Source organism: Tachypleus tridentatus, chromosome 4 (assembly GCF_004210375.1).
Source record: "Tachypleus tridentatus isolate NWPU-2018 chromosome 4, ASM421037v1, whole genome shotgun sequence".
NCBI classification, from domain to species: Eukaryota; Metazoa; Arthropoda; class Merostomata; order Xiphosura; family Limulidae; genus Tachypleus; species Tachypleus tridentatus.
Genome location: NC_134828.1, coordinates 26,772,492 through 26,793,308, shown reverse-complemented (window position 1 = coordinate 26,793,308; position 20,817 = coordinate 26,772,492). Strand labels below are relative to the sequence as shown.

Sequence of the window (20,817 nt, the reverse complement as noted above, 5' to 3'; positions counted from 1 at the left end):
TTTACTTGTTTTATTTTAATGTAGTAGTTCAATAGACATAGAAGAGTTGTATTTATAACTAAGTTCTAATACAGTGAAGTTCTAATTATAATATTTATTGTTTATTTATTATTGGCTGGCAATTTCTGTTTCTCTCTACACTTCAGCTTGTGACTCGGTGATTACATATATATATTGATATAAAAAGTCTGTTGTACTGTAGGGTTCTGATGATCTTTTGGGCAAATATTTAAAATACAATTTCGATGGACGATCCACAGATTAATAGTATAAAGAAACCAGTATCTGAGAAAGAACGAGCTACCTTGGAAGTCTGACTGGCAACAACCAAGGAGTTTGAACAGAAAAAAATATTAAAAATTTGTACAACGTACATAGGAACAGTCTTATAATATGTCTGTATAACATGGGTAAAGGTATTAAAAACATACATCAACAAACTACAGTTAATACAAAACTGTATGTTAATGAAACCATATAGAGTCCCACTATCAACAAATTCAGTATTTCTACACGACTATTCAAACATGCCAACACTACCAGACAGACTCCTGGATAACTAACTTCAATGTTATCAGTAAAATGTTAATAAACAGATGAACAAACTAAAGAGTTACATGATACATGATGAACCAAACTCTAAGTACCTCTACTCTCTAAACATCACAATTAAGAACCTTACAGTGTTAGGCTTAGTGAATCTTAGATACTAATGTAGCTCTTGTTTAAAAGGGTTTTGTATGTTTGTGTGTCTGACTGACTGACTGACTATTAAGTGGAATAGTATTGTGAATGCGGACTACCAGTGCAATCATGTACAAGTGAAAATATACGAGTGAATATTACACCATAAATTGGACATGGCACGAAAAGGGCATGTTAATTAAAACTCCGGACAATGAACAAATTGTAATATACTGTGAGTATTGTAACAAACTCGAAAGGAGGTTATTACCTGGGATTCAGTAAGAGCCCAAACAAACCTCCTGAGAGGGAGGAGGGGTCTACGCTGAACCTAACTCCACTGGTCCAAAACATGGACTGGATCCAGATGAAGATGTAACTATAACCAAATATTGGGTAAGAGTCCAAACAAACCTCCTAAGAGGGAGGAGGGGTCTATGCTGAACTTAACTCCCCTGGTCCAAAACATGGACTGAATTCAAATGAAGATGTAACTATAACCAAATATTGAAATCTTAAGAGTTTCATGAATTCAGGTTTGAATCTAAGCATTTAAACTAAATAGTCGCTAATAACGATAGACTTGTAAGATTGACTCCGTACTTACTGACTACTTATGTTGGGACTTTTGTATATTTTTGTGTATTTAGCCCTACCTTGTTCCTGTATCTTTTTGGAATTGCTTTCCCTACATCGTACATGTATGTATAGTATTGTTAATATCAGTAAAGTGAAAACACTAGAGTTAAGTTTTGGTTATAGCAAACTATTGTTAATATCATATTTTTTGTAGGTTTCTATAGTGTTGGATAACACTGCGGGGCCAATGAAGCTGAAGTGGTTCATCCAGGATACTACAAGTACCCCGGAGCGCTTGACCGATATAAAGGGGATATTTACGATTAAAAGTCACAAACTGTTGTCATATAATAACATTTTGTGCTGGCTTCTAGCGACCAGAAATGAAACCATTATTTATTCCTTTTTATTATTGCCTCACAAAAATACTGTTATATAAGCTGTGAAACACTCGATAATGGCAATTAGGTGTTTACATATGACTATAGTTCAACTTTAGCAGTTGTTTGTAAGTATCACAAAGTAATATATTGAATGTAGCGGCCATTATTTCTTCTACCCATCCGTACCTGTTCCCAAGTATTTTTAAAATACTTTTCTGTTATACAGAAGCAACTACGAAGAGTTTTCATTTTCTGGCTAGCGTGGGAGAAGAAATATAAAAATGGCTCTTTAGCTGGTTCCCAGTTTTCATTTTTCAATGATATTGGGAGTCTCGCAAGCTATGAAACACTCGTTAATGGCAGTTAGTTGCTCTAATAGAGCTATAACTCAACTTTAGAAGTTTCTTGCAAGCGTCATAAAGTAATAGACTGAATGCGTCGACCGTTTTTTTTCTCGGTTAATCCCTACGTACAAACCACTAACGTGCTCAGTGATACAAGGATGGGTTTAGAGGTGTCCTCACACCACCACAAAACTCAGGTTTGGTAACTAGCTATACTTTAATATTATATACAAGGATGAGTTCATGAATGACTGGAGAGATACTGTTGTTATAGTTGATCCTCTTTCCAAACATTCCTAAGTGCACGGTACTTCTGACTTGTTAACGTGGTCATACTGAATTTAAATAGGTTTTGTGTTTGTTTGCCGGATTTTCGCGCAAACCTCCTTGTGTGCTGCTATCTACACTGACCTTCTCTAACTTTCAAGTGAGATTCAAGAGCCAATGCGGCTGGCTAGTCAACAGAACCACTGCCCGTTCATGGGTTGTTCTTGTCACGCTAAAGAAAACTGATACAACCATCGGTCTCGTGCATCTTGCTGGGAAAGGCTCCATTATTTTTCCTTTTCCTGGGCCTCATCGATATAGTTTACCGACGTACTTTAAATAACGTTATTAGTAGTAGTGTAAACATGGGTGTTATTTTGTGTTTTTTTTATTTTGGCAGGAATGTTTCGTTCTAAAATTTAAGCACTGCATCACACCTTTTCCCAGTGTTAGTTTTATTATTATTTTAGAAAGGAGGTGACTTTTGATAAATTTCTGTTTTACAAGTGACCAGGAAAACTACGTTAGGTCAGTGGTTCACAAAACTACACTAGGTCAGTGGTTTACAGACGTTTTAATTCGCGACACACCCCCTTCCGACAGAAAAATTTGTTTGTGCTGCTACTAACAGTGTTCCTTTTAGTGGTGTGTTCTTCTCTTTAGGATCGTCTCACGAACTACTACGTTCACAACCACTACCCAATGTGACTAAACTTAAAGGGATTTTGCTTGCGCCGGTTATAGACATACAAGATTTGACACTGTTTGGTTGAAATTATGGAGTTTATGTCCATCCTAGCTGTTGACACTTAGAACATTTGACACTGCTTGACTGAACTTATGTAGTTTTGTCCATCTATATACAAGATATATAGATGGATGGATACAAGAATCAAACAAACGTGTACGTTGAATTTCTCTCTGTCCTCATTATATTTGTTCCAAAAACTTTAATTCTCATGGAAAACACTCGTTCGAATACTTAGTGTCGAAATCTTTATGTGTACTGAAGATACTGAGGGTGAGAGAGAGCACACATAACCTGAGACTGGTCTCGTGGGTTTTGTATTAAGTCCTGAAGAAATTGAGGGCGACAGAGATATTTCTGCCGTCCCAAATGCATACGTAACCTGAGACTGGTCTCGTGGGTTTTGTATTAAGTCCTGAAGAAACTTGGGGCGACAGAGGTATTTCTCCCGTTTCAAGTGCATACACAACCTGAGACTGGACTCGTGGGTTTTGCATTAAATCCCGAAGAAACTTGGGGCGACAGAGGTATTTCTGTCGTTTCAAGTACATACACAACCTGAGACTGGTCTCGTGGGTTTTGTATTAAGTCCTGAAGAAACTGAGGGCAACAGAGATATTTCTGTCGTTTCAAGTGCATACCCAGCATGAGACTTGTCTCGTGGGTTTTGTATTAGTCATGAAAGGTGTACTTTAACCAGTAGTTTGAAATTCTTTCAGATAATTACATGTTAAGTAAACAATCATGTTATACATTTTCATCCATTTCTGTTTAATACAGAAAACTGATATTACAATGATAGCTACCATCAGTAAATAGTATACCTGACTATGATTGGTAGGCGCTTGAAACAGTGTAGAATACACCTCGCAGTGATTGGTTGACGCTAAAAAACCGTTTATTATATAAACTCACAACAGTTGGTTGAAGCTCGAAACAGCTTACTGTGTTCTACACTGTGATTGTTAGACATTTGTTAAAATTTAATATAAACTATATTATGATTGGTAGACTCTTTAAACAACATATAGTATAGATTACTGCAATTCGTAGATGTTTGAAATACCTTACTGTGCAACTACACGTTGAATTACGGATACTTGTAATAGCTTCCTACCTTCTTCGCTGTGATTTACAGACCATTCAAACAGTTCACTCTATAATCTATTGTGATTGGTAGACCCTTAAATTTATACGGTATAATTACACAACTAATTCTGTCATGCATTATCTAGTGTGATCAACAGATTTCTTTACTTTTCGTAAAAACGATCCGGCTCTTCTGTTAAAAACAGGGTCCTAGTTATAAACTTGTAAGTCCAATATCCAAAGAAGCGATAAATTAAACAAAAAATAGTCATCCCTCAGTATGATAAATGATATCATTAAGTTTCCTTGACACATCTACATATACTTCAAGATAATGCTTTCTAACCCTAAAATAAGTATTCTAAAATGATTAAGAAAAGTAGGGCGTTGCCTTTTTAGGATTTTGCGTTGTGAATCTCGTATCTACCCACGTGGGATGACGTCATACTTTCAGAAAGTTTACGTGGGAAGGTAATTAAGCGAAGGAACCGTTTTATAACATTAAATTTGGTTACATATATGATGATATCCATCAGTACCTGTTATATTTAGCAACAACCCACGTATTTATATTTTGGGTACTTCACCGTCGAGATATATTTCTCTGACTATAGCCTACAGTCAAATTTGTTGATAAATAACATTACGACTACAGTTCACGAAACTCAAAAATAACCACAGGCTATCGACGCTTCTTTCCTGATTTACAGGAAAGTAAATTAACAAGTAGCCTGTTAAGCGTAGTGTATCTCTGAACCTTCACTAAAGAGAAAAGCTACCAGCCTATTGAAATGACGAATCTCTGAACCTTCACTAGAGAGAAAGTCTATTCAAGTAATTTGTTTTGTGACTTACACACTGAATAAAAAAAATAAACAAACGTTGTAGTGATGGTTGTTTCGTTTATTTCCTTATTCAGGATATATCAAGAGAAACAACTAGTTACTAAAACAGCAAGTTCAATATCGCACTACTTAATTGGCTGTTCTGATATAACTGATGTATGTCTTCTGTGAATATTATTGTCTCCAAAAATAAACTAACAAAGATCACAAGTTCAAGTTAGAAACAACAAAATCATTACTGACTGTCAAAGAGAACTCGAAAGATTCGTAATATTTGTGCTAAATGTTTCACAATCTATATAAACACAATAAAAATGTAACTTTACAACAGAAGTGTATTAATATAAGTGTTGAATTGAAAACCATACATTTGTGTTATCGTGTTATGAACGTCATTGTTTACACAGTAGTGTGTCATGAAACTGTACAGTGTTAATTTAAACAGTTTTTCTTATCTCTTATGTGGAAAGTTGAGGTTGTCAGCTTACGAACAAACTCGTTTTTCGTACCTTATCATATAATAGTAACAAGTGAAAGAGAGTTGTATATAAAAATATATTTAGTGTTATATATTTTATTTTAAGGAAAATTAAATCCGGGTTATTATTCTCTGATAATTGTGTTTATCTTCACTTTTTCCATGTACTTTTATTATTTTTATTAACAAATACAAGTTATTTTTGGGTTTTTCAAGTCAAAGATTGTATTAATAAACCTTATAGTTCATTATTGATTAATAATATATTAAATAATAATAAACCGACCTTGTGCTACATTATGTGATATATTACATTAATTTCTTAAATTTATTGTTCTAGTAACACTTAATAATTATTACATTACTGAAATAAATAAAATATCTTTATTAATCCAGAAAATTTATATAAAAATGTTCCCGTTAGAATGGTAAATGTGAATGTGCGCTCACGGAGTTTAATTAAATGTTCTGTCTGACAGTTTTAACATTTTCTGTTTCCCATATATGGACTACGAATAGCGAGTTTTTAATTTTGCAAATTAATTATGTTTTTCATTTTAAAAAAGGATGAAGATAGTTTTAACATACACTGGAAGAAAGGCCAAACTTCCGCGAGTTTTTAAGTTTTGATGAAATTAAAACTTTTCCTGCTTTGCGTAGTTTTAGTGAGACGTGATACTTCAAACATTTTGATTAATTTGTTAATCACCTGCCCGTTATAGATTAAATTATTTCTATTCTGAAGAAACGCATGTGATAAAGCGTTAAAAAAATTACAAATACGCCATTAAGTTTCATTATTTTTCAACCCCTAACGTGACAATTATACGAAGTAAAATTCAATCGAAAATTAAAAGCCTAACACAGCTCTACTTGTCGATAAATATAAGCCTATGTTAAGTCACGGATACAACATAACAGAATAAGTTACAGTACTGGTTTAAAATCGTATTTTTATAAGCACTAAACAAATTTAGATACGCGGGATTGGGGAACTAAACATCTCATTTAGATTACAAAATCAACTTATTAAACTTGTATGAACAAATTTCTTACTCAACACACTGTTTAAAATTCCTGAACATTTTTTTCTTTCACCAGTGAGTTATAGGCACTTTAGTAATATACTTGGTGTGATTAGTGTTACGTCATGGTTTCAGTATGGTTGCTGACTTCATCCAGTTATGTAATCAGTTTGACATGTTACAATATGGCTTTAATATGTTAGCGATACTTCGTAGTTTGATATACTTGGCGTGAACTTCATGGTTCCAGGGTATTGACTTTACATTGTAGTTTTGATGTAGTTGGTGTGGACAGTGTTATTTACATCGTGGCTCCAGTGTACTAGTTGACTGGGGTTTAAAAACGTTAAGTATTATCGTTGTTAAAAGGGTTGTGTTGCTAAATAAAACATCTGTTCCCGTGGTTAGTTCCTGGATTAGTGAAACGCTAATATTCGAAGTTAAGTTAAGTTGAGTAAAGATTTTTGACAAATTTCCCTGTCTGTATACATAATTGTGCAATGAGTAGTAATGGTACAGGTTTTTCACTAGGTGCCGATCAATCTACAATTTGTGTCTTATTCTGTAATGTTGAGTGCGTGCATCTAAACGTTGTCATGGCAGCGAACGTAGAGCACATTCATTGGCTAGGAAGTATATACCATGTGATCAGTTATTCCCGCGAGATCGCACTATAGTAGGCCTCAGTGCTAAGAGTGGTATTTGTGAATTTGTCTTGCTATAAGATTTGGTACTGCGCAAACGCAGACAAGGTTTTAGGATTTGGAGACTGTCATATTCAATGCACAACGATGCCCTTTAATATTTGCCTTTCAGTGGATAGTGGTGGGGGTGCGTGACCTTTGTTTTTTAGATGGAACGCAGTTCATGACGTGTTCCTTGTATCCCATGATCCTCTTCAATCTATTGAGAGACAGGTCTAAAACAATTTTTAAAATGCAGAATTTACTACGCTCGCGATACAGCGTAGTGGAAAGAGGTTTACACCATTGTTGCCTAGTGGTTGTATAGAGAAACGGGAAGCACGTGATAAGCAACAGAAATAGGTAGTGGGAAGAGACAGAGTCAGTCGGCTAGAGTACGAAGGCGTTACCTGAAATTAATTATTCTGCCGTTAAGCTAGTATGTGAGAAACTTCGAATAATAATCAGCTGGACCTTACTGATGGTTTTCGAGCTAACACTTCACACAAACTAGAAGAAAGATCCGCTTTCATGAATGAAGTGTTAAAAAGAAGGAAGATTGAGAACACATTACCGCATCTGCTGACCTGTTTCCAGAGTTTCCACTCATATAGGAGAATAGACTTTCAGGCCAGTATTGTGTGTTTGAGTTTTTCTTTTGTTAATTTTTAGGTGTTCCAGGCGGTCTGATGCCCTCCACCAGGATAACCGAGGTTTTCTGCCTCTTCCTGGTGCTAATGGTTGTTATTATTCCTTCCACTGCTGATGGTAAGTTGAATGAACTTTTTCATCTGTGTTTTAGTGGTATTGAGCTAATGTACTTTATAACGTAACTGTATGTTTCCATTACAAAACTATATATTGTGTAGAAAGCGCTTTTTTATATGATGTTTATACGTTGTTTGTGTGTGTGGGTGGGTGTATCGTGAGGTATTCTCCCGGTGAATTATGTCTTCCACATAAACGATATTGTATTATGTATCAGCATTGTATATTATTCTCACGCTGAATTATCAGTGGTGTATAAACTTTATATTACTGTATTAGGAAGTGTGTTATTATGATGGTGGAAATAGGTGTCATGCTTTAACAATAGGATTCGATACACTAACCTGTTTTTAGATTGGCGTAGATAATTGGTTACTATATGCTCTAATTACTGTTGAAATATAGAAACAGTTCGCAGTTTCCGTTACAATCAAGATTACGCCCGTGAGCTCGTGACGTTTCTTCATCACGGCCATCGTTTCCTGTTATAAATGTATTGTGTGCTAATGTTGTTTTTTTTCTTTGTAGGCTTATTTCTGTAGCTGTTTATAATTACTGGTTCGTCTCATTCATGTGGTATGGCCATTCAGTTTATAATCTAATATATTGTTTCAACGTGGCTGCTCGATACTTACGAGTGGTTTTAACAACTACCGATTTAAAATTTTTAACGTTTAACAAGTAGTTTTAACTAGCTGGTATTGTTATTAAGGATGTCAGAAACCCAATATGTTTTGAAATTGGTCCAACGTAAAACTGAATACTTGTCTCAAAGATAATTGAATTATGAGAGATACTTTCTTCTGGGTTATGAACAGCATGTTAAATTAGATAGAGATAAAGAAATATTATATGTAAATACAAATGGAAATGACGCAAAGTTTAACCGTATAAATAAATATTTATAAAAGCAGAATGTTTGAATCGCTAAGATTCATAAACACAGCTGCACAGTTCTGTACGTAGAATTCAGTTGAAAAGCTTCTTTCCACTACGCCTGTCTCTCTAGGGACCGTCTTAGAGCACACAACCAAAGAAGTCGACTGGTTCTGCTCCAGTATCGTGAATATTATCATGTTTACCTAACAGGAAGACTTAATATTATCACTGTTGATTGTTTGCCTCCACAGTGGGGGTATGTCAACAGATTGGTTAACCGCACAATAGAAAGATACATTTCTATGAGGTTAAATCAGATATTAGGATTTCTTATTTTGTGGTTGAGACTGTTAAAGAACGGTTATTAACATATGTTCCCTTTAAATTTGTCTTCCACTTTACAGCTGTCGAGATGTCTTCAACTTTAGTTGAATTAAAGTAAAATTGTACTTGAAATACGATATAAATATTATGTGTTAGTGAGCTCAAAATACGACGTAAAATATCTGTAACCGATACCCGCAGCATAATGTAACGAATAGCTGTAACACAAAACGAAGATGCAATAATACGTAAAACACCTGACATTGCGTAACAGAATTGTAACTGTCGTGTGTATCACCTTACATTACAACAGAATTGTAACTGTCGTGTGTATCACCTTACATTACAACAGAATTGTAACTGTCGTGTGTATCACCTTACATTACAACAGAATTGTAACGGTCGTGTGTATCACCTTACATTACAACAGAATTGTAACGGTCGTGTGTATCACCTTACATTACAACAGAATTGTAACTGTCGTGTGTATCACCTTACATTACAACAGAATTGTAACGGTCGTGTGTATCACCTTACATTACAACAGGATTGTAACTGTCGTGTGTATCACCTTACATTACAACAGAATTGTAACTGTCGTTTGTATCACCTTACATTACAACAGAATTGTAACTGTCGTGTGTATCACCTTACATTACAACAGAATTGTAACTGTCGTGTGTATCGCCTTACATTACAACAGAATTGTAACTGTCGTGTGTGTCACCTTACATTACAACAGAATTGTAACTGTCGTGTGTGTCACCTTACATTACAACAGAATTGTAACTGTCGTGTGTATCACCTTACATTACAACAGAATTGTAACTGTCGTGTGTATCACCTTACATTACAACAGAATTGTAACTGTCGTGTCTATCACAGTACCTTACACTATATCAGAATGTCAAACTTAACGCGTACAGTACCTTACACTATATCATAATGTCAACCTTAACGCGTAAAGTACCTTACACTATATCAGAACGTCAATCTTAACGCGTACAGTATCGTACACTATATCAGAATGTCAATCTTAACGCGTACAGTATCGTACACTATATCAGAATGTCAACCTTAACGCGTACAGTACCTTACACTATATCAGAATGTCAACCTTAACGCGTACAGTACCTTACACTATATCAGAATGTCAATCTTAACGCGTACAGTATCGTACACTATATCAGAATGTCAACCTTAACGCGCACAGTACCTTACGTTATTTCAGAATGTCAATCTTAACGCGTACACTATCGTACACTATATCAGAATGTCAACCTTAACGCGTACAGTACCTTACACTATATCAGAATCTCAGTCTTAACGCGTACAGTACCTTACGTTATTTCAGAATGTCAATCTCAACGCGTACAGTACCTTACGTTATTTCAGAATGTCAACCTTAACGCGTACAGTATCGTACACTATATCAGAATGTCAACCTCAACGCGTACAGTACCTTACACTATGTCAGAATGTCAACCTTAACGCGTACAGTACCTTACACTATGTCAGAATGTCAACCTTAACGCGTACAGTACCTTACACTATATCAGAATGTCAACCTTAACGCGTACAGTACCTTACACTATATCAGAATGTCAACCTTAACGCGTACAGTACCTTACACTATATCAGAATGTCAATCTTATCGCGTACAGTATCGTACACTATATCAGAATGTCAGTCTTAACGCGTACAGTACCTTACGTTATTTCAGAATGTCAACCTCAACGCGTACAGTACCTTATGTTATTTCAGAATGTCATCCTTAACGCGTACAGTACCTTATGTTATTTCAGAACGTCAATCTTAACGCGTACAATATCGTACACTATATCAGAATGTCAATCTTAACGCGTACAGTATCGTACACTATATCAGAATGTCAACCTTAACGCGTACAGTATCGTACACTATATCATAATGTCAACCTTAACGCGTACACTATCGTACACTATATCAGAATGTCAACCTTAACGCGTACAGTACCTTACACTATATCAGAATGTCAACCTTAACGCGTACAGTACCTTACACTATATCAGAATGTCAACCTTAACGCGTACAGTATCGTACACTATATCAGAATGTCAACCTTAACGCGCACAGTACCTTACGTTATTTCAGAATGTCAATCTTAACGCGTACACTATCGTACACTATATCAGAATGTCAACCTTAACGCGTACAGTACCTTACACTATATCAGAATCTCAGTCTTAACGCGTACAGTACCTTACACTATATCAGAATGTCAACCTTAACGCGTACAGTATCGTACACTATATCAGAATGTCAACCTTAACGCGCACAGTACCTTACGTTATTTCAGAATGTCAACCTTAACGCGTACAGTATCGTACACTATATCAGAATGTCAACCTTAACGCGTACAGTACCTTACACTATATCAGAATGTCAACCTTAACGCGTACAGTACCTTACGTTATTTCAGAATGTCAACCTTAATGCGTACAGTACCTTACACTATATCAGAATGTCAACCTCAACGCGTACAGTACCTTACGTTATTTCAGAATGTCAACCTTAACGCGTACAGTATCGTACACTATATTAGAGTTACAGCGTTGCCGTTTGTCTTGTCGTAATTAGCATATAATGACATGAGTCACGTAGTGACCTTTAAACCAGGTTTGTTGTATTCCGCGTAATGATTTTTATATTGTGGGTGGAGCTAAACCATTCATCTTCTTGGTTACTTTGAATATTATTCTCTAGTAAACAGTGTCTAGCAGGATCTGACATACTAGTGGTATTGTTGGGTATTAATGTAACATTGAATATGGGGTTTTGAGCTACTGGACGTATTCGAAGGACAGTGATACTGTAGTAAACACTCTGTAATAGAATCTAATACATTAATGGTATGTTGAGTTATTTATAAATTAAACTTTGATATTGTGATTATTTGGTATTGAACGTGTACGAACTACGAATATGTTCATCTCCTTCTCACGTTAACTCTGTAAATAAATTTTTATGGTTATATGAAGCGGGATAATTATTATTACGTGATGAAAGCGTAATTGATATGAATTATATCGTTCTGATAAGAATATGAATATCAAGGGAATATTAAAACCTCAGCCTGAATGATATCTAATGTAGTGTGTCATTAGACGTAAGATAGCCAGTAAGCTATGTATGCATATACAACGGTATGATAAATGTGGTTAGAGTATCACGTAGCTACAAGGTATGAGTTTTACAGTGTACATTTCTCTTCCCTAACCCTACTGATAAGTTAGGTTGGTATTCCATGTAGCTACAAACTGTGGTGTAAGGTTTGGGTTTACTAACCCTACTAACAAATGTCACACATCTCGGCTTTAAAGGTTTAGCGGCTGAGTACAAATGGCGTTAAACAATGAATTTACAAGTTGTTTTTGTAGTTAAACATGCTACATGGAATGATATGATACCATTTATTTTAGTGTTATAACGCTGGTAGCAGTTTTACCACAAACGCATTATGTTGGATGCGACCCTGTTGTGTGAGTTGTCATTACAGTGATAACGAATTAAAACACCTGCGATTTACAAACTCACTCCAAAAGAATTGGTCGAGTTATTGACGATATAACTATCTACATAACGTGGAGTGATGGTTCGTCGGTTTAAAAATATTAGTGGTGGAGTGGTGGTTCGTCGGTTTAAAGACGTTAGTCACGTGGTTTATATACGTTTCGAGTCGTGGTGTGTTTGTGTATCCCTTTAAAGACGTTTCTCGGTGTGTCAGCGTTAAGTTTACGACGTAACTTTAAAACCACTTCGTCAAATATACTTTCACGCCACCTATTAACAACATTTCTCTCTACTCCTTTGTCCATATTTATACTTTAAAGATATGTTATTTCTGTACTTTCACCAATGTTATTACTATTGATATTTATATGTTATAATAAAATAATAATTTCACATTGAAAAGTGTGTTTCTCCTAGCGTGTTCAGCTAAAGGTAGGTCTTTATATTCATATTTTTATGTTTCTTTTGTGTTCATTTGTTCTGTATTTTCAATTTCTTCTAACTTATCCTACATGAATATTCCCATATTCACATGATATTTTGTATGTACCAATTATTTTCGTTATATCAATTATGTCTTAAGTTATATTAAGAACATGTACAGCCTTATACATCGGTGTACATATCGTATGTAAATAGCAGGCCTTTTTTTAAGTAAACTATACACAAGTCCTAAGTTTTGCAAATGTTACATTTCTGATGATGACAAAAATATATCCAACGGGTTTTGTCTTTACACACTAAATAAATGTTTCATTGTGTTTTGATGCAGGAGACCGTGTCGCTTTAAGATACTTATTGTGTGTTTTTCCATCTAAACAAGTGTTACTTTAAACTATCGTCTGAACTTCCATTTTACGTTTCTAATCATGAGGAGCAAGTGAACAGTTACGTATAGTTATGAAATATGTAGATCGATAAGTTTATATTTTAAGATAATTCTAATGCATCCATTTTACCTTTTATTTTGTTTTTTGATGGATATTTTTCATAACAAAATGCTCTTGTATTTTAATTCTAAAAAAACAGTTAAGTTTTGTTTTCGTTTAACACTCACTGTGTGGTATAAGTGACTTAAGTTTCATCTCTGGCATTTTCGTCGTTTATTTTCATTCGTCAAAACCAGTCAAATTGACGTTGGTCTATAATAACAATAGAGTCCATAATGCCAATTTCTACTGATTTTATATATATATATATCGTGAGAAATAGACCATATGTTTGCTTGCTCGTTAATGCGCTCTCGTTGTTTGGTAAAGAAGGCGGATCTTACAGTACTGCAATGTTTTAATCTGAATAATGGACTGCTGCGAAGATAAAAAAAAAAAGAGTACGCACTCACGTTGCTTACACTTAATTCATTCATCTTATGTACTGCTTATGTGGGTGTGTGATTTGTATACTATCAGTATACAGAATGAGTGGTGATTAAAATTACAGAGAACTGTTTTGGCTGCTACGTCCGTCTTGGAAGTCTCTGCTCGATTTCTTAAGAATGTAAAAACTGGCGTAGTGGACACATCATAGATGGTGCATTGTGCAGCGTTATGCTCAACAACAAACACACCTAGGTAGGTAAGTATACTGAATGTGTACGTGAAGGTACAGGAGAAAGAAGTCACGTTGTAACTGTGTGGACTAAAATAAAAGTGGCTGCAAGTTCACGTTGCACTTTTGTTGGATAAAAGTGACTACAAGTTCACGTTGCACTTTTGTTGGCTATAAAAGTGACTGCGAGTTCACGTTGCACTTTTGTTGGCTAAAAAGTGACTACAAGTTCGCATTTGGTAACTGAAAGTAATGACAGCTCTATAAGTAAAACACAACGGATGGGAATTTCTGTTTCTGTTTTACTAACATGGTGTTGACCAATTAACATCAGCTATTTCATAGATTGATTCATATTTTACCTTTTTTTTTTCCTCTGTCGCGTGAAATAGAGTATTTTTATTTATCTCGGAAAGCGCTTAAGACCACCTACGTAAGTTGTCCACTATGAACGAGAGACATCCATGCTCGCTGTGGAGAATCAGTGGTCAGCAGTTTTAGCCTGGTCGTGCGCAAAGGCGTAGAAATTTCTTTTGAGTCTGTCCACGTAGGATGAGTCGTTCGTAGCCTTCACCTCTACTTGAAGATTAATCCTGCCCTTTCAGGTGCTTAGAATACAGCTAATCCCTGTGATTGACTCAGGAACTGCGTGGAGAATAGAACCATGAAATGATATAACTATTTTTTTTGTTTACTTATTTGGACTGTCCCCAAGATTCGGTAATTCACAGATATGTTTTATTTATTTACACGAATATTTTTTCAAAGCACATATTTTACATAAGATATTCTCATAATACCCGGCTCATACTACGAAAATATATATTTCTAACCTACATTATGCATATTTTAAATGAAAGAGAGCAGTTTATCTTACAACTAAAGTTTAAAGAGCTGGAAATGGAAGATGCTACAAGCTGGATGAAGAACATACAAAGCGTATAGAGTATAGAAAGCGCAGATTCAGATAATTATTAATGTTGATCCAGCAAGAGAAACAGAAGATTATTGTAACTGGTTCCATGAAACAGATACAGCAGTAGTAACATAAATATTGATCCAGTAAGAGGAATGGAGAAAATAATATTATAACTAGGTGTATGAAACAGACAGATAGAAGTAGTAACATAGATATTGATCCAGTAAGAGGAATGGAGAAAATAATATTATAACTAGGTGCATGAAACAGACAGATAGAAGTAGTAGTATAAACATTGATCCAGTAAGAGGAATGGAGAAAATAATATTATAACTAGGTGCATGAAACAGACAGACAGAAGTAGTAGAATAAACATTGATCCAGTAAGAGGAATGGAGAAAATAATATTATAACTAGGTGCATGAAACAGACAGATAGAAGTAGTAGTATAAATACTGATCCAGTAAGAGGAATGGAGAAAATAATATTATAACTAGGAACATGAAACAGACAGATAGAAGTAGTAACATAAATATTGATCTAGTAAGAGGAATGGAGAAAATAATATTATAACTAGGTGCATGAAACAGACAGACAGAAGTAGTAGTATAAACATTGATCCAGTAAGAGGAATGGAGAAAATAATATTGTAACTAGGTGCATGAAACAGACAGACAGAAGTAGTAGTATAAATACTGATCCAGTAAGAGGAATGGAGAAAATAATATTATAACTAGGTGCATGAAACAGACAGATAGAAGTAGTAACATAAATATTGATCCAGTAAGAGGAATGGAGAAAATAACATTGTAACTAGGTGCATGAAACAGACAGACAGAAGTAGTAGTATAAATACTGATCCAGTAAGAGGAATGGAGAAAATAATATTATAACTAGGTGCATGAAACAGACAGATAGAAGTAGTAACATAAATATTGATCCAGTAAGAGGAATGGAGAAAATAATATTGTAACTAGGTGCATGAAACAGACAGACAGAAGTAGTAGTATAAATACTGATCCAGTGAGAGGAATGGAGAAAATAATATTATAACTAGGTGCATGAAACAGACAGACAGAAGTAGTAGTATAAATATTGATCCAGTAAGAGGAATGGAGAAAATAATATTATAACTAGGTGCATGAAACAGACAGACAGAAGTAGTAGTATAAATACTGATCCAGTGAGAGGAATGGAGAAAATAATATTATAACTAGGTGCATGAAACAGACAGACAGAAGTAGTAGTATAAATATTGATCCAGTAAGAGGAATGGAGTAAATAATATTGTAACTAGGTGCATGAATCAGCAGACAGAAGTAGTAACATAAATATTGATCCAAGAAGAGAAATTGTTAGCTATAACAAATACAGCTTTTATATATATATATATTATTTAAATTACTTCTCCACATGTTTATGTCCATACTTTCCATAGTGTTATTATTACAGATGATATTTGTGTATATTTGTTTTTAATTCAAAGCTACTGAAAATTAAAAAAATAACTTTCATAGTGTAGGGTATGTTTTACAATTTGTACTCGAGTATTTCTTCTGTGAAGCTAAGCTGGCTATAATTAATATTATATAAATAAATTAAGACACTCGGTAGTGTGTCATGCGGCCCAAACAACCAGCAGGACACACTTACTCAGAAGTGACAGTTTAGCAATATTCCACGTACTGTAACTCCGACTGTAGCAATTTAAGTTATCACGTATTTACAGTGTATGTGCTTTAGTGGATCGTTACCACATATACTGAATTTCAATCCATTAAAGAAATACACGAGATATAACATCTATTTTGATTTCTTTCTGCCGTTTTTTCCTTTATTCTTCGCATCGAAAGTTTGGAAACTTTATTCGTTATAAAAACGTATTCAGATTTCATGGATTTGGTTCGAATGTGGTACACTTATAGATCTTTACGACTTACAATAATTTTTCAAATTTGGTCTAAATGTACGTTACACGTGAAAAGTTATTTTACAAAAACCGCTTAATGTTGACTGAAGATTTTGCGTACTTTTACATAAAGTCACTTAAGCTGTCGATCTAAAATTTTTACTACAGTTTTATACAAGTGTAAATGTATATCTTTTTTTTAATCCTGTCATGCGAATGAAGCACGGCTGATTTAGAGCAAAAAAATTAAGAGTACACAAGTACTGGTTAGGCCATGCAAACTAGCATAACAGTTTCCAGCTCAAGTTTTCAAAATAATCACGCGAATGGACAGTTAATATTTATTATTCATTGCAAATTTTAAAACAGAAAATTTGTTCAGTTTTGAGAAATTATCCTAATTAAAGAGCTTGTGGCGTGGCGTGATGTCATAAATATTGATGTTTGATACGTCTGTACTGAGTAAATGCGAGCGATGACAGGAAACTGTTTATCTAGTTTTACTATAAAGAAAGTTATTAACACTGTTCATTGAGGAAAACTACGGTATATTCTAAAGAATTTGGTTGGTTCTGTAAAGTAAAAAGGTCTGTTTTGAACATACCCGGCATGACCAGGTGGTTAAGGCACTCGACTCGCAATCCGACGGTTCGAATCCCCGTCACACCAAACATGCTTGTCTGCCCTTTCAGCCGTAGGGGCGTTATAATGTTACGGTCAATCCCACTATTTGTTCGTAAAAGTGTAGCCCAAGATATGGCAGTTGGTGGTGTTAACTAGTTGCCTTTCCTCTTGTCTTACACTGCTAAATTAGGGACGGCTAGCGCAGATAGCCCTCGTGTAGCTTTGCGCAAAATTCAAAACAAATCAAACCTGTTCTGAATAATAGGGCTGTGGGCATAAATGTGATGTTGGTTACTATCGAGCGTCAATTTCGTTCTTGCTGTTTGTTAGTGTGTATTGACAAAAAGTCGTAAAAGTTAATCAAAAACACCTTAGATGTAGGGGAAAAATGTTGAGCGTACTACTTGAAAGAATGAAATCAGAATTGTTTGTGTAAACTTCAGTATCGGGGCTGGTGTTAAAATAATGCTATACATATACTAGTATTAGAATTGTGTTAATGTAAACTACAATTTCTAATCACAAACACAAGTGTGAGAAAAAAATAGTGGTAAAAAATGCATTGAATGTGTGATTGAAAGGAATGAAATCAAAATTGTAGCATGGATTATAATTTTACAGCAAATATTTATTCATTAATTAGCTAGGCCTCGTTTTTTGTTTAACTTGGGATATGATGGTGGGTAGAACTAAATAGGCGGCGTAGCTTACTTATGCATGAATATTTCCTATAATTCTTTTTAGTGCTACTAGTATAGCTATATTATAGTTTGTCTGCCAGTTTTGATTTCTTCCCTTTAAATCTCACACTCGATCCTTTTTTTGCCTCGCAGTTTTAGCCGCGGCATATCGGCTCGTACAGTGGTTCTGAGGTTTTCAAGTACAGATGTTTAAGTTCATAGCTCCCTCATCTCGTGTTCGATTTCAGATCTAATTACAGTTTCGGACTTAGAAGGTGAAACCATTTAAATTGATATATTTTACTACGTCCAAGTTTACTCTAACCCTTTCTAAAATAATTTTAATTTGAGGGGTAGGCTGACAGAGATTCTGATGAGTAATCAAAACGAATCGGATATACGTATGTCCCGCACTTGATATCGTTGATGTTGCTGACGAAAACAAAACAATAAAAAAACAAAGCTAATAAAAAGGATAAGTTTTAAACCTGCTTAAAAGAATTTCAGTTGCCGTGTATGTTGAAGGTTCCCTTTCGTTTTCACACCTCATGTAGTTTTTGATCAGATAGTAAAAAAATCCTCAGTTATATTAAATATAGAAGATTTAAGAAGATATAAGAACTTATATTTTAAATATTGTGTATAATATATATAGTTGTTACACGAACACTCTCCCAGTGGCACAAATATAAGTGTGAAGGCTTGTAACGCTAAAAACGGTTTCGCTTCTCGTGATGTTTAAAACACAGATAACCCATTGTGTCGGTTTGTGCTTAAATACAAGCAAATTAATCTGCACGAACATCTTCCACATCTGATGATAATTTTCCCGAACATCTCATAATAAACTAGTTACTGGTTTGCAGCTCAGATAAATGTTGTATTGTGTTACGTAGTTTGTGTATATTGATATTTGTTGGGTAATTAATGGCTTGAAAATATTACTAGCGTTATGACATTCAAATAATCTAAATTTTATTCAAACTTCATACACTTTAGAAACGTATGTAAACGACTAAGTTGTCTTCTTATGAAAATAAACTTTTTTTCGACGATCCAGTTGCCCATTTTGTCATCACATTGAACCATTTAGCGACATCTTCAAGTTTTAATATTATTCTTGTATGACACGTTCACGTGATGATGGCAACTGGAGGTTTTGATAGGATTACACACTGTCACAAATGTTGGAAATCAGACAAACGCATGGATAATTTCTAACTTATCTTGGTGTGTCTGGGTTCGTACTGGGATTGTTTTGGGGTCACTAATAGAGGTCTGTACATTAAAGGTCGTGTAAAAGACCGGTATTTGTACAATATGGACCTCCCCATAAAGCCATCTTCCAACTCACTGGACGTATGTCTACGCTGGACCTCCCCATAAAGCCATCTTTCAACTCACTGGACGTATGTCTACGCTGGACCTCCTCATAAAGCCATCTTTCAACTCACTGGACGTATGTCTACGCTGGACCTCCCCATAAAGCCATCTTCCAACTCACTGGACATATGTCTACGCTGGACCTCCCCATAAAGCCATCTTTCAACTCACTGGACGTATGTCTACGCTGGACCTCCCCATAAAGCCATCTCCCAACTCACTAGAAGTATGTATACGCTGGACCTCCCCATAAAGCCATCTCCCAACTCACTAGAAGTATATATACGCTGGAGCTCCCCATAAAGCCATCTCCCAACTCACTAGAAGTATGTCTACGCTGGACCTCCCCATAAAGCCATCTCCCAACTCACTAGAAGTATGTATACGCTGGACCTCCCCATAAAGCCATCTCCCAACTCACTAGAAGTATGTATACGCTGGACCTCTCCATAAAGCCATCTCCCAACTCACTAGAAGTATGTCTACGCTGGACCTCCCCATAAAGCCATCTCCCAACTCACTAGAAGTATGTATACGCTGGACCTCCCCATAAAGCCATCTCCCAACTCACTAGAAGTATGTATACGCTGGACCTCCCCATAAAGCCATCTCCCAACTCACTAGAAGTAAGTCTACGCTGGACCACCCCAGGAAGGACTCATTATTGTTAACTAATCACTAGTTTCTACTTTTAATAGACAAATTAATTCTGCCACGCTCTATCTCATATCCTGTGGGTTATTGACAAACGATATGTCAGTGAACCTAATTCGTTTCTGTATTTAGTAAATAACGGTGCTCTGGTTTCTGCTGTGTTATTCATCTGATTAGGAGAAGAACTCGACAGGCGAAACATTTGTAGATATAGTGAACTGAAGAAATTTGTGTAAGTTCTTATTTAATCGTTTCCTTATTTTTACCATACAACATTTTTATTTCAGTGTTATGTGTTTTTCAGCTCTTTAACTACAGGAAAAGGAAGTCTTATTAAACATGAGATCAGGAAACTGTTAAGTGTATTCTGTATTATTTGGATCACGAACTCCCATTCTGAGCCCCCCATACAATGAATCTCTAAATACTGAATACCTTAATAGTATTGTGTA

General features: G+C 35.2%; 1 protein-coding gene across 8 annotated transcripts in view; it reads left to right on the top strand.

Moving 5' to 3' along the window:
* Positions 1-20,817, top strand: part of LOC143248730 (tyrosine-protein phosphatase Lar-like) — a 242,986-nt gene that overhangs the window by 110,986 nt on the left and 111,183 nt on the right. For 7 of the 8 annotated variants that reach the window (XM_076497397.1, XM_076497396.1, XM_076497401.1 and 4 more), the window contains exon 3: positions 7,798-7,893. In XM_076497397.1, the coding sequence (XP_076353512.1) occupies positions 7,798-7,893 (96 nt within the window). Of the gene's footprint in view, positions 1-7,150; positions 7,894-20,817 lie in introns of those variants that run through there. The other variant, XM_076497402.1, reaches the window with a different exon arrangement.